The sequence below is a fragment of the Salmo trutta genome, chromosome 20, assembly GCF_901001165.1.
Source record: "Salmo trutta chromosome 20, fSalTru1.1, whole genome shotgun sequence".
NCBI classification, from domain to species: Eukaryota; Metazoa; Chordata; class Actinopteri; order Salmoniformes; family Salmonidae; genus Salmo; species Salmo trutta.
In genome coordinates, this window is record NC_042976.1 from 30,699,982 (window position 1) to 30,726,224 (window position 26,243).

Genomic DNA, 26,243 nt, shown 5'->3' on the forward strand with positions numbered 1-26,243 from the left:
TACCATGTCCTGGTTTGACTGTGTGGTCAGTAACAACCTACTACAGTACTGATAAGACAGTACCATGTCCTGGTTTGACTGTGTGGTCAGTAACAACCTACTACAGTACTGATAAGACAGTACCATGTCCTGGTTTGACTGTGTGGTCAGTAACAACCTACTACAGTACTGATAAGACAGTACCATGTCCTGGTTTGACTGTGTGGTCAGTAACAACCTACTACAGTACTGATAAGACAGTACCATGTCCTGGTTTGACTGTGTGGTCAGTAACAACCTACTACAGTACTGATAAGACAGTACCATGTCCTGAGTTGACTGTGTAGTCAGTAACAACCTACTACAGTACTGATAAGACAGTACCATGTCCTGGTTTGACTGTGTAGTCAGTAACAACCTACTACAGTACTGATAAGACAGTACCATGTCCTGGTTTGACTGTGTGGTCAGTAACAACCTACTACAGTACTGATAAGACAGTACCATGTCCTGAGTTGACTGTGTGGTCAGTAACAACCTACTACAGTACTGATAAGACAGTACCATGTCCTGGTTTGACTGTGTGGTCAGTAACAACCTACTACAGTACTGATGAGACAGTACCATGTCCTGGTTTGACTGTGTGGTCAGTAACAACCTACTTCAGTACTCATAAGACAGTACCATGTCCTGGTTTGACTGTGTGGTCAGTAACAACCTACTACAGTACTCATAAGACAGTACCATGTCCTGGTGTGACTGTGTGGTCAGTAACAACCTACTACAGTACTGATAAGACAGTACCATGTCCTGGTTTGACTGTGTAGTCAGTAACAACCTACTACAGTACTGATAAGACAGTACCATGTCCTGGTTTGACTGTGTGGTCAGTAACAACCTACTACAGTACTGATAAGACAGTACCATGTCCTGGTTTGACTGTGTGGTCAGTAACAACCTACTACAGTACTGATAAGACAGTACCATGTCCTGAGTTGACTGTGTGGTCAGTAACAACCTACTACAGTACTGATAAGACGGTACCATGTCCTGGTTTGACTGTGTGGTTGGTTGCAGCAGTTCTACAGTATAAGATGCTGTATTCCTGGTGTAGTACCCTAGCTGTATGTCTTGTATACTGTGTCCTGAGTTGACGTTGTGGTTAGTGGGTCAGTGCCTGCAGCCAGGCCTCTTCAGGGTCGTTAAAGTGATGTTCCTCGTCAAGCGCTCAAATCGCACCATTTAATTGGCCTTCAGCCCCCTGGACATGAGCCAATTACAGCTTCTCTCTCTCTTTCCATGTCTGTCAGCACTACTTTATCTCTCTCCCTCTCTCTTTCAATCTCCCTCTTTCTAACCCTCTCTCCGCTCTTCATGGTCATTTTGAGCTGTTTTCTCTCCTCAACTAGGCGTTAAGGCTTTGGGCAGTCACTTTCTATGGTCTGAGAGTTTTTGACAGGCAGAGAAAGATACAGAGAGAGACAGAGATACACAGAGAGACAGAGAGAGACAGAGAGAGAGAGAAAGGCACAGACAGACAGACAAAGACAGACAGACAGACAGACAGACAGACAGACAGACAGACAGACAGACAGACAGACAGACAGACAGACAGACAGACAGACAGACAGACAGACAGAGTGGGCAGGTAGAGAGAGAGAGACAGAGTGGGCAGGTAGAGAGAGAGAGACAGAGTGGGCAGGTAGAGAGAGAGAGAGACAGAGTGGGCAGGTAGAGAGAGAGAGACAGAGAGAGCCAGAGAGAGAGAGAGGGAGAGCCAGAGAGCCAGAGAGAGAGAGAGAGAGAGACATAGAGAGAGTTGACCCTGAGTACACACTCATTTGGAGAGAGAGGCACAAAACATTCTTGTTGGAGAGGCTGACTGATCGTGTCTCTTCAGGGACCAATATCTACACAAGGTCATGCAAGAACCTGTGTCTTTGTAGAGAAATTAAGTTTGCTTTTGTGTTATTATATCAGAGGTGGCTTTCTGATTTGGCCAAAGAAGAAAGAGGAGAAAATAAAAAGAGAGAAGTGATGTTAAAATGTTGTTCAAGGTTAGAGACAACAATGGTACTGAAAGAATCCTCATGATGTTCTTTCTGTTCCTATTGTAGGTAGTGTCCGATTTTCGTGGGATCGGTACAGGGGTGTAGGCGCAGTTGGGGATGTGACAGGGGTCTATGTAAGGGGGGCACCACTTGTTGCTGTAGCTACCCGTCTAGGTTTAGCCCCTCCTGCATTCACAGCAGTGATATTATAGGAGAAAATAAAAAGCCATTCATCACATCATCTACCTAATCCCCCACAATACCTTTCATGCTATAATGGGCCCTACTCTCCCTCGTTGCCCCGGACAGAGCCTCTATTATGTCATCAAAAGGGGACGATTAACGCAGAAGAGGGGGAGATGAAAGGGAGTGTGACAGAGTACCTGTTCACAAAAGACAGTAATTTTTACTGTAATTAAAGTCTTACATTTCCCCTGTCGGATCGTCAGGGAAACAGAACAAATGGAGAGAAGGGAGCAACGGAGAGAGGGAAAAGAGAAAAAAAGCGCAGGATTCTTCCTCAGTGAAAAGCTCTCAAGCTTATAACAGTAATTAAGGACTTGTCTCGGGAGAGGGGGAGGGATTAGAATAGCGAGAGAGAGGGGGTCAGGGAGAGAGAGAGAGGAAGCGAGAGAGAGAGAGTGCCACAGGTAAATTCCACAAAGCTGTGAACGATCTGAGAGACAAGGCAAGAAGGGGCTCCTACGGAACATAAAATTCGACATACCAATTAGGATCTGGCTAAAAATACTTGAATCAGTTATACAACCCATTGCCCTTTATGGTTGTGAGGTCTGGGGTCTGCTCAACAACAAAGAATTCACAAAATGGGACAAATTGAGTTTCTGCAGGCAGAATTCTGCAAAAATATCCTCAGTGTACAACATAAAACACCAAATAATGCATGCAGAGCATAATTAGAATGATACTCGCTAATTATCAAAATCCAGAAAAGAGATATCAAAATCTACAACGACCTAAAATGACGCGATTCCCAAACCTTCCATAACAAAGCCTTCTCCTACAGAGAGATGAACCTGGAGAAGAGTCCCCTAAGCAAGCTGGTCCTGGGGCTCTATTCAGAAACACAAACAGACCCCACAGAGCCCCAGGACAGCAACACAATTAGACCCAACCAAATCATGAGAAAACAAAAACATAATTACTTGACACATTGGAAAGAATTAACAACAAATCTTCTATTTGGCAGAATTCCTGACCTCTGTGACTGACCCAAAATGAAGGAAATCTTTGACTATGTACATACTACAGTGAGCATAGCCTTGCTATTGAGAAAGGCCTCCGTAGGCAGACCTGGCTCTCAAGAGAAGACAGGCTATGTGCACTCTGCCCACAAAATGAGGTGGAAACGGATCTGCACTTCCTAACCTCCTGCCAAATGTATGACCATATTAGAGACACATATTTCCCTCAGATTACACAGACCCACAAAGAATTTGAAAACAAATCCAATTTTGATAAACTCTCATATCTACTGGGTGAAATTCCACAGTGTGCCATCACAGCAGCAAGATATGTGAACAGTTGCCACAAGAAAAGGGCAACCAGTGAAGAACAAACACCATTATAAATACAACCCATATTTATGTTTATTTATTTTCCCTTTTGTACTTTAACTATTTGCACATTGTTACAACACTGTATATAGACATATTATGACATTTGAAATGTCTTTATTCCTTTGGAACTTTTGTGAGTGTAATGTTTTCTGTTAATTTTATATTGTTTATTATCTATTTAATTTGCTTTGGCAGTGTAAATATGTGTTTCCCATGCCAATAAAGCCTTTTGATTTGAATTTGATTTAATTGAGAGAGAAAGAGAGAGAAGGAGGGCAGGGTGAGAGAGAGTGGGGCAAGGAGAGAGAGGGTACAGGGTGAGATGGAGGGTACAGAGAGAGAGAGCGATAGAGAGGGAGGGAGGGTACAGAGAGAGAGGGAGAGAGAGAGGGAGAGAGAGGAAGATGTGGGTAAAGAATGAGACAGGGAGAGAGAGGAAGATGTGGGTAAAGAATGAGACAGAGGGAGAGAGAGGAAGATGTGGGTAAAGAATGAGACAGAGGGAGAGAGAGGAAGATGTGGGTAAAGAATGAGACAGAGGGAGAGAGAGGAAGATGTGGGTAAAGAATGAGACAGAGGGAGAGAGAGGAAGATGTGGGTAAAGAATGAGACAGAGGGAGAGAGAGGAAGATGTGGGTAAAGAATGAGACAGAGGGAGAGAGAGGAAGATGTGGGTAAAGAATGAGACAGGGAGAGAGAGGAAGATGTGGGGTAAAGAATGAGACAGAGGGAGAGAGAGGAAGATGTGGGTAAAGAATGAGACAGAGGGAGAGAGAGGAAGATGTGGGTAAAGAATGAGACAGGGAGAGAGGGGAAGATGTGGGTAAAGAATGAGACAAGGAGAGAGAGGAAGATGTGGGTAAGAGAGAGGGAGAGAGAGGAAGATGTGGGTAAAGAATGAGACAGAGGGAGAGAGAGGAAGATGTGGGTAAAGAATGAGACAGAGGGAGAGAGAGGAAGATGTGGGTAAAGAATGAGAGACAAAGGGAGAGAGAGGAAGATGTGGGTAAAGAATGAGACAGGGAGAGAGAGGAAGATGTGGGTAAAGAATGAGACAGAGGGAGAGAGAGGAAGATGTGGGTAAAGAATGAGACAGGGAGAGAGAGGAAGATGTGGGTAAGAATGAGACAGGGAGAGAGAGGAAGATGTGGGGTAAAGATGAGACAGAGGGAGAGATAGGGAAGATGTGGAAAGAATGAGAGACAAAGGGAGAGAGAGGAAGATGTGGGTAAAGAATGAGACAGAGGGAGAGAGAGGAAGATGTGGGTAAAGAATGAGACAGGGAGAGAGAGGAAGATGTGGGTAAAGAATGAGAGACAAAGGGAGAGAGAGGGAGATGTGGGTAAAGAATGAGACAGGGAGAGAGAGGGAGATGTGGGTAAAGAATGAGACAGGGAGAGAGAGGAAGATGTGGGTAAAGAATGAGACAGAGGGAGAGAGAGGAAGATGTGGGTAAAGAATGATGTGGGTAAAGAATGAGACAGAGGGAGAGAGAGGAAGATGTGGGTAAAGAATGAGACAGAGGGAGAGAGAGGAAGATGTGGGTAAAGAATGAGACAGAGGGAGAGAGAGGAAGATGTGGGTAAAGAATGAGACAGAGGGAGAGAGGAGGAAGATGTGGGTAAAGAATGAGACAGGGAGAGAGAGGAAGATGTGGGTAAAGAATGAGCAGGGAGAGAGCGGAAGATGTGGGTAAGAATGAGACAGAGGGAGAGAAAGGAAGATGTTGGTAAAGAATGAGGACAGAGGGAGAGAGAGGAAGATGTGGGTAAAGAATGAGGACAGAGGGAGAGAGAGGAAGATGTGGGTAAAGAATGAGACAGAGGGAGAGAGAGGAAGATGTGGGTAAAGAATGAGACAGAGGGAGAGAGAGGAAGATGTGGGTAAAGAATGAGACAGAGGGAGAGAGAGGAAGATGTGGGTAAAGAATGAGACAGAGGGAGAGAGCGAGGAAGATGTGGGTAAAGAATGAGACCAGGGAGAGAGAGGCAGATGGGGAAAGAATGAGACAGATGGAGAGAGAGGAAGATGTGGGTAAAGAATGAGACAGAGGGAGAGAGAGGAAGATGGGGGTAAAGAATGAGACAGAGGGAGAGAGAGGAAGATGTGGGTAAAGAATGAGACAGAGGGAGAGAGAGGAAGATGTGGGTAAAGAATGAGACAGAGGGAGAGAGAGGAAGATGTGGGGTAAAGAATGAGACAGAGGGGGAGAGAGAGGAAGATGTGGGTAAAGAATGAGACAGAGGGAGAGAGAGGAAGATGTGGGTAAAGAATGAGACAGGGAGAGAGAGGAAGATGTGGGTAAAGAATGAGACAGAGGGAGAGAGAGGAAGATGTGGGTAAAGAATGAGACAGGGGAGAGAGAGGAAGATGTGGGTAAGAATGAGACAGAGGGAGAGAGAGGAAGATGTGGGTAAAGAACTAGACAGAGGGAGAGAGAGGAAGATGTGGGTAAAGAATGAGAGGGAGAGAGAGGAAGATGTGGGTAAAGAATGAGACAGGGAGAGAGAGGAAGATGTGGGTAAAGAATGAGACAGAGGGAGAGAGAGAAGATGTGGGTAAAGAATGAGACAGAGGGAGAGAGAGGAAGATGTGGGTAAAGAATGAGACAGAGGGGAGAGAGGAAGATGTGGGTAAAGAATGAGACAGAGGGAGAGAGAGGAAGATGGGGTAAGAATGAGACAGAGGGAGAGAGAGGAAGATGTGGGTAAAGAATGAGACAGGGAGAGAGAGGAAGATGTGGGTAAAGAATGAGACAGAGGGAGAGAGGAAGATGTGGGAAAGAAGGAGACAGGGAGAGAGAGGAAGATGTGGGTAAAGAATGAGACAGAGGGAGAGAGAGGAAGATGTGGTAAAGAATGAGACAGAGGGAGAGAGAGGAAGATGTGGGTAAAGAATGAGACAGAGGGAGAGAGAGGAAGATGTGGGTAAAGAATGAGACAGAGGGAGAGAGAGGAAGATGTGGGTAAAGAATGAGACAGAGGGAGAGAGAGGAAGATGTGGGTAAAGAATGAGACAGAGGGAGAGAGAGGAAGATGTGGGTAAAGAATGAGACAGAGGGAGAGAGAGGAAGATGTGGGTAAAGAATGAGACAGAGGGAGAGAGAGGAAGATGTGGGTAAAGAATGAGACAGAGGGAGAGAGAGGAAGATGTGGGTAAAGAATGAGACAGGGAGAGAGAGGAAGATGTGGGTAAAGAATGAGACAGAGGGAGAGAGAAGATGTGGGTAAAGAATGAGACAGATGGAGAGAGAGGAAGATGTGGGTAAAGAATGAGACAGGGAGAGAGAGGGAGAGAAGAAGATGTGGGTAAAGAATGAGACGAGGGAGAGAGAGGAAGATGTGGGTAAAGAATGAGACAGAGGGAGAGAGAGGAAGATGTGGGTAAAGAATGAGGACAGAGGGAGAGAGAGGAAGATGTGGGTAAAGAATGAGACAGAGGGAGAGAGAGGAAGATGTGGGTAAAGAATGAGACAGAGGGAGAGAGAGGAAGATGTGGGTAAAGAATGAGACAGAGGGAGAGAGAGGAAGATGTGGGTAAAGAACTAGACAGAGGGAGAGAGAGGAAGATGTGGGTAAAGAATGAGACAGGGAGAGAGAGGAAGATGTGGGTAAAGAATGAGACAGGGAGAGAGAGGAAGATGTGGGTAAAGAATGAGACAGAGGGGAGAGAGAGGAAGATGTGGGTAAAGAATGAGACAGAGGAGAGAGAGAGGAAGATGTGGGTAAAGAATGAGACAGAGGGAGAGAGAGGAAGATGTGGGTAAAGAATGAGACAGAGGGAGAGAGAGGAAGATGTGGGTAAAGAATGAGACAGAGGGAGAGAGAGGAAGATGTGGGTAAAGAATGAGACAGAGGGAGGAGAGAGGAAGATGTGGGTAAAGAATGAGACAGAGGGAGAGAGAGGAAGATGTGGGTTAAAGAATGAGACAGGGAGAGGAGAGGAAGATGTGGGTAAAGAATGAGACAGAGGGAGAGAGAGGAAGATGTGGGTAAAGAATGAGACAGAGGGAGAGAGAGGAAGATGTGGGTAAGAATGAGACAGGGAGAGAGAGGAAGATGTGGGTAAAGAATGAGACAGAGGGAGAGAGAGGAAGATGTGGGTAAAGAATGAGACAGAGGGAGAGAGAGGAAGATGTGGGTAAAGAATGAGACAGAGGGAGAGAGAGGAAGATGTGGGTAAAGAATGAGACAGGGAGGAGGAGAGGAAGATGTGGGTAAAAGGCATGAGACAGAGGGAGAGAGAGGAAGATGTGGGTAAAGAATGAGACAGGGAGAGAGAGGAAGATGTGGGTAAAGAATGAGACAGAGGGAGAGAGAGGAAGATGTGGGTAAAGAATGAGACAGGGAGAGAGAGGAAGATGTGGGTAAAGAATGAGACAGGGAGAGAGAGGAAGATGTGGCTAAAGAATGAGACAGAGGGAGAGAGAGGAAGATGTGGGTAAAGAATGAGACAGAGGGAGAGAAGAAGATGTGGGTAAAGAATGAGACAGGGAGAGAGAGGAAGATGTGGGTAAAGAATGAGACAGAGGGAGAGAGAGGAAGATGTGGGTAAAGAATGAGACAGAGGGAGAGAGAGAACTACTCAGTTCTACATTCACACCCTCATCCCCCCATTAGTCTCACCCACCTTCCTCTGCACAACCAAAATCCCTCAATCCAATCTTACTGTATGTAGTCTTAATACAACCTCTTCTCCCATCTCCCCCTCCCATTTCTCCTCCCTTTCTCCCCCTTCTGCGCAATGCAGAGGGAGAATCACCTCAGTTCAGTTCAGTACATTTTCAGCATTCAGCTCTAACAATAGGTTTGCAGCAGTAGCAGGCCCCATTCTGTTTAAATGAATGCATTGCTTTATTGCACTTACAGTAAGTCTCTGTGGTTAGGAGTCTCCTAGGACTAACATGTCAATATTAGCTTAGCATTGGGGCCTGATTTTTTCCCCTCTGCTTCCGGTATCACTTTCACTGATCAGCCATCGGACCAAACCAGCTGAATAGGTGTTTGATTTGCCCTGTCACCCACCCAGAGCATACTGTACTTGGCTATGTTTTCTGTTGTTGTGGAATCTACAGTACTGTACCTGGCGTGGTAGGGTTTGCCATGGAAACCACTGAGGGACCAAGGGAAGGGATTGGTTGATGGGGTCTAGTGTTTGTGTGTTGACCTGAGCAGAAATAAGCTGAGATGATGAAGGCATTGTCTTGTTACAGAGAAAAAAGCTCTTCGTACTGAACTTATTTTTTCTTTAAGAAAATATGGCAGAATATATTTTGCATATTTCAAAAGGAGCCAGGTAGAGGGAATGGGCTTGGGGGTCAGTTGGGAATGGGAATATGATTGGGAATAGGAATGGGGTGTCACGGGCGTCGTAAGGATTGGACCAAGGCGCAGCGGGTAAAGTGCTCATCTTCTTAATTTATTTAAAGAAAACACTTAAACAAAATAAACAAACGACGAAACAGTTCCGTAAGGCAACACAGGCTATACAGGAAAGCAACCACCCACAAAACACAAGTGAAACAAACCCCAACTAAATATGGCCTCCAATTAGAGACAACGACAACCAGCTGCCTCTAATTGGAGGTCCTACCAAAAACCCAACATAGAAATAGAAAACTAGATTTAAACATAGAAATAGAAAACATAGAACTTAAACCAAAAACACCGAAACACACAAAACAAACACCCCCTGCTACGCCCTGACCAAACTACAATGACAAATAACCCGTTTTACTGGTCAGGACGTGACATGGGGACAGAGCTGGGTGAAGTGAAGTATAGAGCAGATACATTGTGAGCACACGGACTGTATATCATGGCATTTAAACCATCAGAGTGAATACTCACACAGACATACATACACATGCATTGGGAACGATGGCAGTTCTCACACATTTCCCCATCCATGTTGAACTGTGCACAGATGGATGAGCCTGCTGCTACCTTCTAAACATACACGCACATGTGCATTCACACACCAAGCGTGCACACACACACACTCACACACTCCGAGCAAACACACCAAGCGTGCACACACACACACACACACACACACACACACACACACACACTCTGAGCAAACACACCAAGCATGTAAAATAACATTCTCTTTCTCACGCATATATCACACCTTCATCCCGTCACTGTCTATCAGGCTCTCTCTTTGTAAGGTTTCTCACATACACCTACAACCCCCCTGTACTGCGTCACATATGTGCAGATATGTGCACCACGTCATTCATTTCTCTCTCGCTCTTCTGTAATCTGCATCTCGCTAGCTGTCACTCAAATGGCGAGGGGCTGAAGCTCATTGGCTAGATTTCAAATTGCTAGGAGGCTGGCACACATGGGGGAAAATGTAGGGAAAATGGCACAATACAGTTTCCAGAAAAACAGTTGCTTTCAAACTAAGTATTTCATGGCTAATTAAGGTAAAACAGTAATTCTGCTCATAGATTATGCATGAATGAAATCCAGCCCAAAGGAGGTTTCAAAAATACTTAATAGTTGCCAAAGTTCCAGAGCATGTCTTTAAGTGTGGGGTTCTTGACGTGTCATCTACGGTTCTTCAGAATTCAAAAACATTCTAGAAATGTACGGAAGCCTGCAGATGTGTCCCTGTCATAGCACACAGAAAATTGACCAGTGTTAACTAGTGTTGATTTTGCAGTGTAACATTACTAGCGTTGATTCAAGAGTTAAATTAACACTCGGTGGTGTAAAAGAACTCCAGTGTTGGTGTTAATAAAATGAGTTGAACCACACTCATCATATTTCCCAACATGCTCTATTGCAGGTTGATTTTAAGAATTATTTCAATGTCTATGTTTTTACAAGTGTATTGGCTTCCAATAGGAATTACACATCACTTTGCAAGCCAGCATAATGTGACTTGCAGGCCTGATGTGGCCCGTATTAGTTTCAGGCCACTGTATTAGGGTTAAACTAGGTTAAACTAGGCCCTCAAAAGAAGGCCTTATGAAATATGTATTGTCTTTAAAGAATTACAATTTAATGCAACATATTCACTTAGGATCTCATTTGGTGAAGGTCACTGAACCGAAAAGGAATGAATGCAACAACCATTTCTCTGTCACTAGCAAGCACAGTCATGGGTGGTACTGGCAACTCGAAAATAAACTCGAGAGACACACCGGAAAATATGCAAATAAGGCTTGAAACCCTACAGCAGGGCTATTTAATTCCAATCCTGGAGGGGCGAAACATTTCTGGTTTGGGATTTTTGTATGGTACTTCAAAGAACCATCCCTTATGGTTCTACAGAGACTCTAAAATGGTTCCCTATGGCATCGCTCTCAAGAACCTTATTTGGTTCCAACTTTCACCTTTATATCTTACACACACACACTCACACACAAACGCACATTTACAGTACATTTGATCGTTTTACACCTCCCGTTAGAAGCTCGTTGATTGACAGGTCTTCCATGTAAACCTCCTACAGTGCTCTCCATAGGACAACTTCTCACACCTTGTTATAAACACACACACCCACGCATACAGTACACCTTCTCACACCTTGTTATAAACACACACACCCACGCATACAGTACACCTTCTCACACCTTGTTATAAACACACACACCCACGCATACAGTACACCTTCTCACACCTTGTTATAAACACACACACCCACGCATACAGTACACCTTCACACCTTGTTATAAACACACACACACACCCACGCATACAGTACACCTTCACACACCTTGTTGTAAACACACACACACACACCACGCATATAGTACACCTTCTCACACCTTGTTATAAACACACACACACACACACACAAACACACTCATACAGTACACCTTCTCACACCTTGTTATAAACACACACACACTCATACAGTACACCTTCTCACACCTTGTTATAAACCCACACACACACACACACACACACACACACACACACACACACACACACACACACACACACACACACTCATACAGTACACCTTCTCACACGTCACTCCACACCTCATACACTATCCCTCACATGTTTAGCACTTTCAAACAAACTAGAGTACACACACATCCACACGCAAACACAATGCAAATGTAACAGAGCTATTTTCAGTGTTTTCCTTTTCTTACACACACAGACACACCCAGCTTTTTACACCTTTCTCCCACCCACGCTGTGTATGCATGTGTGTGGTTTGCTTGTTTTTCTCTGTGATTGATAGAATTCCCTCCTCTCTGTCAGAGTTGGAGTACCATCTATCTGGTACCTTTGAGAGCCTCATTATCTCACATAACATCAGCTGCTGAACACACTCACACTTAAATTGTTTGTCTGTCTTGCATTCCTATGCCAAGGACTCATCAGGATCATGTAGTTGTGTTTTTAATTGCTAAGACTTCCATTGGCAGTCTGTGGGAAATAGAGGGATACTCAGAGAAATGAAAATAAAGAAGGGATGGATCTGAAATCTCTCCTCCATAACATGGCATGACCAGCTACCAGCCCGGGGGGAGGCTGTCAGTCATACAAGAGAATAGATTTGCCACACGCACACACACACACACACACACACACACACACACACACACACACACACACACACACACACACACACACACACACACACACAGTACACACACACACAGATAGTCACCCTCAGGTGCACTTATTATTTGTGTACACTGTCACACTCAACATTACTTCACATTTACACAGATCTACCTCTTATTGTTTTTTACAAGGGCATTACAAACTCTAGATGCAAGGAAAATCTTCTCTTCTCCTGCAATGTTGAATACTAGAATAGCCCGTATAGCTGGTACAGTGCAGGCTATTGTGTCTTCATGAAAAAATACTAAAGTGTATACTACGTTCGGAATACTATAATATTCACTGTAGTATTGTTGCTGACTTTACTTTAGTGTTTAGTGTTGTGGTTTTGCAGACTGAAGTCCTCAAAAACACTACACTGAATACTGTAGTATTTACTGTAGTATACTGTAGTAATCAAATCAAATCTAATCTAATTTTATTGGTCACTTACACATAGTTAGCAGATGTTAATGCGAGTGTAGCAAAATGCTTGTGCTTCTAGTTCCGACCGTGCAGTACGGGGTCTCCCAAAATCGGTCCTGGGGCCCCACCTGGGTGCACGTTACAGGAGTATACTGTAGTATTTACAGTTTACTATATTATAAAAACTATACAAAAATAAGAGTAGTATATACTGTAGTATTTACTGTAATGTTTTTGCGGACTGTAGTATACTATAGTATTTACTGTAGTGTTTTTGGGGACATTAATGTAGTCTTTAAAAAAATGTAACCTTTATTTAACTAGGCAAGCCAGTTAATAACACATTCTTATTTACAATGACAGCCTACCCCAGTGACGCTGGATTCGATTCGAATCATGGAGTCGCATCATGGATTCGAACCAGGGACTGCAGTGACGCCTCTAGCATTGAGATGCAGTGCCTTAGACTGCTGAAGTATTTGCTGAAGTGTTTTTGGTTTTATTATCTTTGACATAGAAGTGGAGGACTTTGTCCTTGAGGAAACCTACTGTAGAAATACTAAAAGAGCAAATGTTCTATAACCTGTAGGTAGGTAGGACTGGGGTCTGAAGATAGTTCAGAGATTCTGCTCTATTCTATAACCTGTAAGTAGGTAGGACTGGGGTCTGAAGATAGTTCAGAGATTCTGCTCTATTCTATAACCTGTAAGTAGGTAGGACTGGGGTCTGAAGATAGTTCAGAGATTCTGCTCTATTCTATAACCTGTAGGTAGGTAGGACTGGGGTCTGAAGATTCTGCTCTATTCTATAACCTGTAGGGAACATATGGGCTATACTTGGCATGTAGGTTTCTCACATATTGTGATATGGTGGAGGAGAATGGGCAAATTAAAGACTGTAGTGTCTTCGCGGACTATAGTGTTCTTGCTGTCAGTTTTGTAGTATTTACTGCAGTGTTTTTTTTGTGTGGATATACTGTAGTATTTACTATAGTATTCTACAGTATACTACAGTTTACAACAGAATTCTATAGTACTGTATTATTCTATATTAAACTGTAGTATTTTTTTATGTAGGTTGTGTGCTCTTTTAAAAACCTTCCCCCTCAACACAAGGTCATAATTGAACTTGTTTCTGGTTGCCTCTCTCTCTCATCCTAATAGTCCTGTCTGTAATTTATTGTATTGGTCTAATAAAATGGACTGGTAGGCCTTTAAAGTGTCCCGCCTTTAAGACAGCTCAGTATTTCTTCTCTTAAGAAGCACAAGGTTATCAGGGTTCTTAAACTCCACACACACACACACACATAAAGTGGCCGTATAAAGTGGGTTAGCCTCTGGGTTGGCTGTGAGTTTGAGTGAGGTAATGTGTGTGTGAATATGTGTCAGGGTTTACGTTAGGAAAATGAGGCACCAGACAAAGTGACCGGGAAAGCTTAAATTTCCTGTACATTTGAGAAATGTACCGAACCCATATGCACTGGGTAAGTAACCCATTAGGGCGTCCACCCACGGTGTTCAGAATAACAGAAACCACATTTACATTATGGTAATGCATCTTAACAGAACATGCAGCTCCTGTAATGAAGCAGACAATAAAACATTTTCAAACATTTGCCAAAATGCAATTCACAGGAAATCATCATTCTGAACAGCGCACCTGGAAAAACACAATTTTTACAGCGTACCTGAGAAAACACCATTCTAAACAGCGTACCTGAGAAAACACCATTCTAACAGCGAACCTGAGAAAACACCATTCTAACAGCGTACCTGAGAAAACACCATTCTAAACAGCGTACCTGAGAAAACACCATTCTAAACAGCGTACCTGAGAAAACACCATTCTAAACAGCGTACCTGAGAAAACACCATTCTAAACAGCGAACCTGAGAAAACACCATTCTAAACAGCGAACCTGAGAAAACACCATTCTAACAGCGTACCTGAGAAAACACCATTCTAAACAACGAACCTGAGAAAACACCATTCTAAACAGCGAACCTGAGAAAACACCATTCTAAACAGCGAACCTGAGAAAACACCATTCTAAACAGCGTACCTGAGAAAACACCATTCTAAACAGCGTACCTGAGAAAACACCATTCTAACAGCGTACCTGAGAAAACACCATTCTAAACAGCGAACCTGAGAAAACACCATTCTAAACAGCGAACCTGAGAAAACACCATTCTAACAGCGTACCTGAGAAAACACCATTCTAAACAGCGAACCTGAGAAAACACCATTCTAAACAGCGAACCTGAGAAAACACCATTCTAACAGCGTACCTGAGAAAACACCATTCTAAACAGCGTACCTGAGAAAACACCATTCTAAACAGCGTACCTAAGAAAACACCATTCTAAACAGCGTACCTGAGAAAACACCATTCTAAACAGCGTACCTAAGAAAACACCATTCTAAACAGCGTACCTGAGAACACCATTCTAACAGCGTACCTGAGAAAACACCATTCTAAACAGCGCACCTGAGAAAACACCATTCTAAACAGCGCACCTGAGAAAACACCATTCTAACAGCGCGCCTGAGAAAACACCATTCTAAACAGCGTACCTGAGAAAACACCATTCTAAACAGCGAACCTGAGAAAACACCATTCTAAACAGCGAACCTGAGAAAACACCATTCTAAACAGCGTACCTGAGAAAACACCATTCTAACAGCGTACCTGAGAAAACACCATTCTAAACAGCGTACCTGAGAAAACACCATTCTAAACAGCGTACCTGAGAAAACACCATTCTAAACAGCGAACCTGAGAAAACACCATTCTAAACAGCGTACCTGAGAAAACACCATTCTAAACAGCGTACCTGAGAAAACACCATTCTAAACAGCGAACCTGAGAAAACACCATTCTAAACAGCGTACCTGAGAAAACACCATTCTAACAGCGCGCCTGAGAAGACACCATTCTAAACAGCGTACCTGAGAAAACACCATTCTAACAGCGCGCCTGAGAAGACACCATTCTAAACAGCGCACCTGGAAAAACACAATTTTAACAGCGAACCTGAGAGAACACCATTCTGAACAGCGCACTGGATAGCGGTTCCATATGTGACAGAGATTAACATTTAGAAAGAGGGGGAATCTAAAGATGCAACAACTAGGATGGGTTGCTGATATGACTAGGATTGTGTCTTTGGCTTCTGGACAATGAAAGAAAGTTGATATGAAAACCAATAGAACAGGAGAGAAATAGCATAGCGGTGGGTCCAATAGGGAAAAAGGGTCCAATAGGAAGGACATTTGCCCAGAAATAGCATGCCAATATGCCTAGCTGATTATTGACTTGCAGCTGTCAGTGAAAAGCATCTAAAATATGTGTGACGATAATATGTCTTGAGTACAATTTAAAATGTTGAGACAAGAAGAAGGGGAGGGGTGTGTGGTGAAGATATAGGCAAGTGTAACGGCTGTCGTATAGAGGGGACCAAAACGCAGCGTGTTGAGTGCTCATTATGATATTTATTAACTCAAAAACACTAAAGACAAAATAACAAATGGCAAACGATCAGAATACAGTTCTGTCAGGTACAGAGACTAAACAGAAAATAACTGCCCACAAACACAGGTGGAAAAACCCCTAGTTAAATATGATCTCCAATTAGAGACAACGAGGACCAGCTGCATCTAATTGGAGATCATCGCCCCCCAAAAAAACATAGAAATAGAAACCTAGAATTTAAACATAGAAATAGAAAACATAGAAAACCACCCAAAAACACCCCTGTCACGCCCTGACCTACTCTACTGTAGAAAATGACATCTTACAAGGGTCAGGACGTGACAGCGAGTCTCTCCAGAATTGCTCTGCTGTCTCCCGCCAATTATTGCGCATTCATTGTTTCATGTGTGAGTTGTTTGCCCTTTGATAAAAAAAGTATAAATTCCTCATTACATATGTCACCAGCAGTAAATGTACAGTTAATCCCCTCCATTTGGTTATATTAATGTCTGTTAATGCATGTATTAATTAGTAATTTACCGTTCTCATTCTCAGAGTGGAAACATTGTTTGCGGAGTTCACAACCTGCTACACTTGTGAGAAACAAGTTTTGGTTTATATCAAATATCATTTACGAGATTTGTACATTTTTTCATTGTCTTTTTTTTTGTACTCCATGTGAGCAATGAGCATGTGTCTGGTTTCTCTGTGCATAGAAGTACCTGGCCTGCTGTGCGGAAATGTAGGAAAGTGTTTTTTTTAACATCCATTGAAAATAATAATATAATAAAACTATAGTTCCTCACAGTAAACTTTTTGAACAATCTTTTCAACAGTCTCCGCCTCGATAATCACCAATCCTTGTGTGAAAGAGCAATGGAAGTTTAAAGGCCTACTGCTGCATTAGCCTATAGGCTATGAGTTCCATTTGCTAATTTCTTTAGTCGCTAATGGAGCACGGTGTATTAAACATGTTCATATGACAGAGGCTGGTGATCTCCCATTTGTTGACTATTTAACTTTTGGATTTTTATCAATTTAATTAAGATTTTTATGATTAAACACGTGACAATGATTTTGAGAAATGAAAACGTGATTATTGAAGTTAAACTGTTGCACGAAAATATGAAAATCATAACTGCCCCGCAAAATGGCAGAAATGGTAGGATAAATTGAAAGCTTCCCCAAACTTGAAAGTCACGCACCGCCTATGAAGTCTTTATAAAATAATTGCCTCCACGTTTCCATGTTTGGATTTTGCCTACAGGCTACTTTGAAGCAATGTAAGACATGCCTCATAATAGGACATTAAACATTCAGGTTTCAAACAATGAAGTATGTTTTCAAAATGCATACTGCCTCCAGCTCACATTGTAAAGTGGTGGGTGATGCACTGATAGCCTGTTGCCTGCACTTGAATGGTGAATGGGTGTCGCGCTTCAATTACCAGCTGAGAAATAACAATAGTAGCTCTTTTTAATTGAGCACCAAAACTATTTTTAACACGTGAATTGTTAGAATTGTTACGCAATGAATGTGTTTATAAAAGCACATGTTTTACTCCAGCAGCAACCAGCTGAGGAGCTGCAGGAGAAATCCCCCTCAAAATAGGCTCTGTATGCTGTGCACATGTGATAGTTGTGTTGGATAAATATGATGCATGATGACTAATGAGAATACACAGGCCAATTTAATTCCACTAAATTATACAAATTAACCTATAGACCAATACGCATGATGGTCAAATGTATTTCCATCGACTGGTATTAACATCAATGAATAAAAAGCATTATTTTGCAACGGGATTTATTTCCTCCGGGTCATTTTGGCTAAAGTAAACCCTGCTATTTTTGGGCATACACAAGCGTGGGTGTATGTTAGCTGAATCAAATGGAGGTTTAAGAGAGGAGAGCAGGTAAGCTGTGTGTGGGGGGGGGGAGAAGAGGTATCATAGTAAAACATTGGTTTGCTGTTTTCCTCTTTTGTGTTATACAAGGATGCAGTAATAAAAAAGAGAGAACTGAGAGAGATGCACACTGTCTCTTAGAAGGCTGCTTCTTTCTGTGTCCACCATACACACACAGACACACACACAGGGCTGGGGGGCTGGATGGGAACCTGGGGAAAGGAAAGGAGAGTGTGACGGCTGGATTAGGGGGGACCCAGCGGGATGCTGCCGACAATTTCCTGCGATTTCCCCCGGAGCTCAGTGGAGACTTCCTACTGGAGCACAGGACGGACAGAGGCATGAAATTACCAGATTAAAACTGATCTCTGGTTTAAAACACCGACATAGAGTGCACCCCACCCACGACCCCACCCCACACACACACACACACACACAACAGATTAGTTCCCCAACTTCGCCGATGACCTTGCCCAACTATGTGTGGGGTTTTGAAGGTGATGAAGTTTGTGTATGGCCCTGGTATTCTCTGCTGTTTGTCTGTCTCTGGCCACTGCCACTGCCATCAGGTAATGCAGTAGGATGGCCATGCTGGTATAACCATAGACTATAGAACAGCATTAGTTTTAAAGTGGTGTTCTACATCCATGGGTCTAACATTCTAGCAGACTGCCAACGTTCTAAATGATGCTGTGTGGTTGTATAGGTACAGTGTGTGCTGTGTGGTTGTATAGGTACAGTGTGTGCTGTGGGGTTGTATTGGTACAGTGTGTGCTGTGTGGTTGTATTGGTACAGTGTGTGCTGTGTGGTTGTATAGGTACAGTGTGTGCTGTGTGGTTGTATAGGTACAGTGTGTGCTGTGTGGTTGTATAGGTACAGTGTGTGCTGTGTGGTTGTATAGGTACAGTGTGTGCTGTGTGGTTGTATAGGTACAGTGTGTGCTGTGTGGTTGTATAGGTACAGTGTGTGCTGTGTGGTTGTATAGGTACAGTGTGTGCTGTGGGGTTGTATTGGTACAGTGTGTGCTGTGTGGTTGTATAGGTACAGTGTGTGCTGTGGGGTTGTATTGGTACAGTGTGTGCTGTGTGGTTGTATAGGTACAGTGTGTGCTGTGTGGTTGTATTGGTACAGTGTGTTCTGTGTGGTTGTATAGGTACAGTGTGTGCTGTGTGGTTGTATAGGTACAGTGTGTGCTGTGTGGTTGTATAGGTACAGTGTGTGCTGTGTGCCCTCTGCATTGTCCTGTACTCGGCACAAATACCATCCACCTAGTGGCTGGTGAACTTTGGAAATGTCAGACACTGCTCCTCACAGAAAGGGCTTGAGTTTCATTGTTGGGGATTTTGGATCCCAAATGTTCTTTGTACTCTGACCCATCGAACGATTTAGAAGTCACCAAGTGAACAGAACCAATGTATCTAGGCAGGACATTTTCTTTAGCCGTGACCCAAATGAATGTACGTGCTGCTAGCATGAGCGGTGTGTTATGAGCAATATACTGGAGGAAACATACCGCACAGGACATAGAGTACATAGCAACAAGGCTCATCAGAGTCGAGGAAAACAGACACCACAGAAAACCAGGATTAACTGTTATTCCCCAGTAACGCCTATAGCCTTTTTATAATGCTGCATTAGTCTCCCACTCTCCCCTCCCTCGCTACCTCTTTCTTTCTCTCTCTCTCGCTCTACCCCTCCCTTTACCCTTCCCTCTCTATCCCTCATCGCCATCTCTCTCTCTCCCACCAAACACAGCAGTTTGCCCCGAGCCAGGCGCAACAGTGTCTCTCCAGAGAGGCACTATGTGATGAGCAGCTCCCGAACATACAGTACTAGTCAAAAGTTTGGACATATCTACTCATTCAAAGGTTTTTCTTTATTTGTACTATTTTCTACATTGTAGAATAATAGCGAAGACAAATCTATGAAATAACACATGGAATCATGTAGTACCCAAAAAAGTGTTTAACAAATTATAATATATTTTATATTTTATATTCTTAAAAGTAGCAACCCTTTACCTTGATGACATCTTTGCACACTCTTGGCATTCACTCAACCAACTTCATAAGGAATAATTTTCCAACAGTCTTGAAGGAGTTCGCATATATGCTGAGCACTTGTTGGCTGCTTTTCCTTCACTCTGCAGTCCAACTCATCCCAAACCATCTCAATTGGGTTTAGGTCAGGTGATTGTGGAGACCAGGTCATCTGATGCATCACTCCATCACTCTCCTTCTTTGTCAAATAGCCCTTACACAGCCTGGAGGTGTGTTGGGTCATTGTCCTGTTGAAAAACAAATGATAGTCCCACTAAGCACAAACCAGATGGGATGGTGTATCGCTGCATAATGCTTTAGAAGCCATGCTGGTTAAGTGTGCCTTGAATTCTAAATAAATCACTGACACAGTCACCATCCAAGCGCCCCCACACCATCACACCTCCTCCTCCATGATTCACGGTGGGAACCACACATGCGGAGATCATCCGTTCACCTACTCTGCGTCTCACAAAGACACAGCGGTTGGAACCAAAAATCTCAAATTTGGACTCATCAGACCAAAGGACAGACTTCCACCGGTCTAATGTCCACTCCTTGTGTTTCTTGGCCCAAGCAAGTCTCTTCTTGTTGGTATCCTTTAGTAGTGGTTTCTTTGCAGCAAGTCGACCATGAAGGCCTGATTCACGCAGTCTCCTCTGAACAGTTGATGTTGAGATGCGTCTGTTACTTGAACACTGTGAAGCATTCATTATCTACAATGTAGAAAATAGTAAAAAATAAAGAAAAACCCTGGAATGAGTATGTGTCTCCAAACTTTTGACTGGTACTGTACATACAGTGCATGTGTTGTTTACATGGAGACGTGGTGGTTCAGTCAGCCTAACCACTTGCTACTGCAGTAAGCCCTCAGAGAAACACACTACATGGAATGGAAATGCAGAGTGGGGGAGAGAGGGAGGAGAGAGAGAGAGCTTCATGTATTGAATTAAAGGAGTAGCTCTGAGCTCTAAGCCCTGCAGTATGCACTGTGCCGTGTACAGTGTGCAGTCAGTGGTCTACACAGGATAAGCATGGAGTTTCTCCTACTGTTTTCTATTATTTAAGATGCAGACATATGTTTGTCATTTCTCTGTGTGTGCAAACAGACATTCTACACCATCAGAGACAACTGTTAATGTTTCATTGTTTGGAGATTGTTTGTTTCCTTTCTCCTTGTTGTCTAGAACAGTAAGCTGATTGGATGACGATGTGTTTGAACTCTTGGGCTCACATATGAACTCACAGGACCTGAAATAGAACCAACAAGAGAAGAATACTGACAATGAGTGTTTCTAATTCAGGTATCATTGACAGAAAACAGTTACTGTCAAACCCCAAACCCACTTTTCCTCTCCTCTCTCAGATGGTGGGATTGAGTGTTTGGAAGCTCTTCAGTGCCCCCTTGTGGTGTGTGGGACTGGTATTTATTGGACCAACACTGTCTCTCCTATTCAGTTAAGATTTCCAAAACAGAGATGTGATGAAAAACATGGCCGAGATTTCATCAGAATGTCATTTGTTGGTTTCTATGTAAATGTTAGCGCCAAGAGTGGTATCTCTGTGAGGGGGACTGTACCAGCATGACTGTGAGTGAGAGTGTTTGTTAGGGGGCTCTTTGTACTATTTGTACATAGTGAAATGTCTAGATAAGGTCTTGGGTATCTAGTCTGTGCTATGTTTCACACCTCAGGGGTTTGGTAACAGTGTTTGTGGAAGGGACTGAAAGCGTCAGACCTTTCCACCTGAACACCCTTTAGTAATGACATCACATCTGACGTATACTCTCCCCCTGGAGGCAACGTGTGTGTGCGTGTGTGTGTGTGTGTGTGTGCGTGCACACCTATGTATTGTCCTCATGACCTGAAAGCAACAGAATGACCTAGTTAGCCGTCTCTCTACTGCTAACCAGTGTGCAATACTATTCCATATCTGCTATTTCTCTACGTACAGTAGTGTACCAATTTATGTGTTGAAGGACTGAGAAGAATAACGGTGTGTCATTTCCTGTCTCCACAGGAAGTGCCCTGAACCTGACGTGCAGAGCTTTCTTCGGCTACGCAGGGGACGCCAGTCCGCTAATCTACTGGATGAAGGGAGAGAAGTTCATCGAGGACCTGGATGAGGAGAGAATCGAAGAGAGCGAAATCAAGTAAGACACATGGTTGTTTAACTCACCGCAGTTCTAATGTAGTAACAATATGGCTTAATGTGTAATCATGTTGTTTTAAGTCCCTCAGATACGATTAGGATAACTGAGTACATTGTAAATATGGTCAGTGTGTAACATGAACCATGTATAACTACAGTAGCCTAATAAAAACACAGTACACTGTTCCAATGGACATATTTACAGATACATCACACAGCAACATCCCAAAGCACCATTTACCATTGGATACTATAGTAGACCAAACTATGATGTACTACTTTAACCCCAAAACCTTTGATGAGCTATTATTTAAACTGTCATGTCTAACCGTTACCCATTCCCTTTGTAAGCGCAGACAGACAGGCAGACAAACCCAGTCTGTTGCTCCTACTGTCACTGCTCTTTCATCATCAGGCATCTCTAGCACACCAAAGACAAGTCTATCTAGTGTCTGTATGTCTGTACGTCTGTTTGGCTGTTTGCTCAAGTCTGGCCGTTCATACGGATCTGTTCCTTCATGCTCTCTGCTCTGTTTCACACTCAAACACTACTGAGTCCACTGAACACTACAGCTGTGTTCGAATACTCATACTAACTGCACTAACCATACTATTTGTGACGTAAATTGAGTATGTAGTATGCTTATTGGTCGTAGTATGGTTATAGTTAAAATGCCAAAAGTTTCCGGATGTCGTACTAAATTCGCCAAAATACGAAGTATACAAGCAGTGGACACTATTTCCGTGCGATTAGGACCCATAATGCAATTCTTCCGAAAATGGGCGTGGCTTCACATTGTTTTCAGATTTGAAGAAAACAACGGAAAATATGTCCGACGAGAGCGGATACAAATTCATTGCTTTAACTAATTATGACAAATGTTAAGAAAATGTTGAGCAATGTAAAAAAGTCATGACTTTTCAAATAAGTAACATTACACGTTATGTTGGCTCATAATTTGTTAGCTACGCTATCCTTACAAACCGCGTAGCATTACAGCAGTATGAACCGGTATGTTAGCTAGTTACCTAACATTAGTTGGCTACTTATACATCGAACTTGCCAGACAGTATATAAAAGAAAAAGTGTAATTGAATTGTTGCCTGCAGCACACCAACGCTCTGGATAACATGAAAACAGCCTAACCAGCTCTGCTAGGGCATGTAAATGTGTCTGGAAATAGCTAGCAAGCTAGCCAACATTAGCCTGGGTGTTTGACTGCTGTTGTGAGGTCAGAACACTCGGATACAGTATTTTTTTTTAATTGAACCTTTATTTAACTAGGCAAGTCAGTTAAGAACAAATTCTTATTTACAATCACAGCCTAGTTACCTGCCTTGTTCAGGGGCAGAACAACTGATTTTTACCGTGTCAGCTCAAGGATTCAGTGTCACGACTTCAGCCGAAATCGGTTCCTCTCCTTGTTCGGGCGGCGCTCGGCGTCACCGGTCTCTTTGCCGATCCACTTTTCATTTTCCATTTGTTTTGTCTTTGTTTCTACACACCTGTTTTTCATTCCCCTAATTATTGTTCATGTATTTAACCCTCTGTTTCCCCCATGGTGTTGTGCGGGATTGTTTTATGTCATGTTCGGTAATGTTGGTGACTGGTTATTTCGACGGGTGCTATTTTTTGCCCGTACGTAAAAGTTGATGTTCGTGTGTTTATGTTTGGGCAAGTGTAGTGTTTTACCTTGCACCATTCATTAGTTTGAGTAAAGTTACGTTGCTCCCAATTCTCTGCTCTCCTGCGCCTGACTGCATACACCAGCTACACCGACCATTATGACAGAATTCCGCACCGTTGAGGATATGGAGTCAGCAGGAGCAGACAACCCCGTATTAGGGGTCGAGGAGCGCGTCCAGCAGCACCATGTTACAACATCTCGGCACCGCCATGGATCGCATCCTGCAGACGATGGATCGCTGGGAGAGAAGAGGAGTGCCTCCAGTGCCTCCGCCTACACCAACAATGGCACCACAATGGCACCACTTCCGGGCAGTTTTCGACCACCCACCTGAGGGTAGAGCGGCGGGTGAACAGCTTTTTCACCTTAGGCAGGAGACGAGGAGCGCACAGGAGTTTGCATTGGACTGGCCACATCCGACGATACCCCCAGACAGGGCCAAACAGGCAGGATATAACCCCACCCACTTTGCCAAAGCACAGCCCCCACACCACTAGAGAGATAGCTTCAACCACCAACTTACCATCCTGAGACAAGGCCGAGTATAGCCCACAAAGATCTCCGCCAAGGCACAACCCAAGGGGGGGCGCCAACCCAGACAGGAAGATCACGTCAGTGACTCAACCCACTCAAGTGACGCACCCCTCCTAGGGACGGCATGGAAGAGCACCAGTAAGCCAGTGACTCAGCCTCTGTAATAGGGTTAGAGGCAGAGAATCCCAGTGGAGAGAGGGGAACCGGCCAGGCAGAGACAGCAAGGGTGGTTCGTTTCTCCAGTGCCTTTCCGTTCACCTTCACACTCCTGGGCCAGACTACACTCAATCATAGGACCTACTGAAGAGATGAGTCTTCAATAAAGACTTAAAGGTTAAGACCGAGTCTGCGTCTCTCACATGGGTAGACCGACCATTCCATAAAAATGGATCACTATAGGAGAAAGCCCTGCCTCCAGCTGTTTGCTTAGAAATTCTAGGGACAGTTAGGATGCCTGCGTCTTGTGACCGTAACATACTTGTAGGAATGTACAGCAGGACCAAATCGGAAAGATAGGTAGGAGAAAGCCCATGTAATGCTTTGTAGGTTATCAGGTAAACCTTGAAATCAGCCCTTGCCTTAACAGGAAGCCAGGCTAGCACTGGATTAATATGTTAACATTTTTTGGTTCTAGTCAAGATTCTAGCAGCCGTGTTTAGCACTAACTGAAGTTTATTTAGTGCTTTATCCGGGTAGCCAGAAAGTAGAGCATTGCAGTAGTCTAACCTAGAAGTGACAAAAGCATAGATATATTTTTCTGCATCATTTTTGGACAGAAAGTTTCTGATTTTTGCAATGTTACGTAGATGGAAAAAAGCTGTCCTTGAAACAGTCTTGATATGTTCGTCAAAAGAGAGATCAGGGTCCAGTGTAACGCCGAGGTCTTTCACAGTTTTATTTGAGACGACTGTACAACCATCAAGATTAATTGTCATATTCAACAGAAGATCTCTTTGTTTCTTGGGACCTAGAACAAGTATCTCTGTTTTGTCTGGGTTTGAAAGGGGAATGGGTGATTCGATATAGGCCGATAGTTTTTTAAAAAAAATTCTGGGTCAAGGTTTGGCTTTTTCAAGAGAGGCTTTATTACTGCCACTTTTAGTGAGTTTGGTAGATTTCCGGTGGAGAGAGAACCGTTTATTATGTTCAACATTGGAGGGTCAAGCACAGGAAGCAGCTCTTTCAGTAGTTTAGTTGGAATAGGGTCCAGTATGCAGCTTGAAGGTTTAGAGTCCATGATTATTTTCATCATTGTGTCAAGAGATATAGTACTAAAACACTTGAGTGTCTCCCTTGATCCTAGGTCCTGGCAGAGTTGTGCAGACTCAGGACAACTGAGCTTTGGAGGAATACACAGATTTAAAGAGGAGTCTGTAATTTGCTTTCTAATGATCATGATCTGTTCCTCACATGAATGTATCACTGCTGAAGTGAAAGCCATCCTCTCTTAGGGAATGCTGCTTTTTAGTTAGCTTTGCGACAGTATCAAAAATACATTTTGGATGATTTTTATTTTCCTCAATTAAGTTGGAAAAATAGGATGATCGAGCAGCAGTTAGGGCTCTTCGATACTGCATGGTACTGTCTTTCCAAGCTAGTTGGAAGACTTCCAGTTTGGTGTGGCGCCATTTCCATTCCAATTTTCTGGAAGCTTGCTTCAGAGCTCGGGTATTTTCTGTATACCAGGGAGCTTATGACAAATGTTTTTCATTTTTAGGGGTGCGACTGCATCTAGGGTATTGCGCAAGGTTAAATTGAGTTCCTCAGTTAGGTGGTTAACTGATTTTTGTACTCTGACGTCCTTGGGTAGGTGGAGGGAGTATGGAAGGGCATCT

General features: G+C 43.4%; 1 protein-coding gene across 4 annotated transcripts in view; it reads left to right on the forward strand.

The window, feature by feature from the left end:
• Positions 1 to 26,243, forward strand: part of LOC115155834 (interleukin-1 receptor accessory protein-like 1) — a 333,713-nt gene that overhangs the window by 268,139 nt on the left and 39,331 nt on the right. For all 4 annotated transcript variants that reach the window (XM_029702809.1, XM_029702811.1, XM_029702810.1 and 1 more), the window contains exon 7: positions 22,055 to 22,187. In XM_029702809.1, the coding sequence (XP_029558669.1) occupies positions 22,055 to 22,187 (133 nt within the window). The remainder of the gene's footprint in view (positions 1 to 22,054; positions 22,188 to 26,243) is intronic.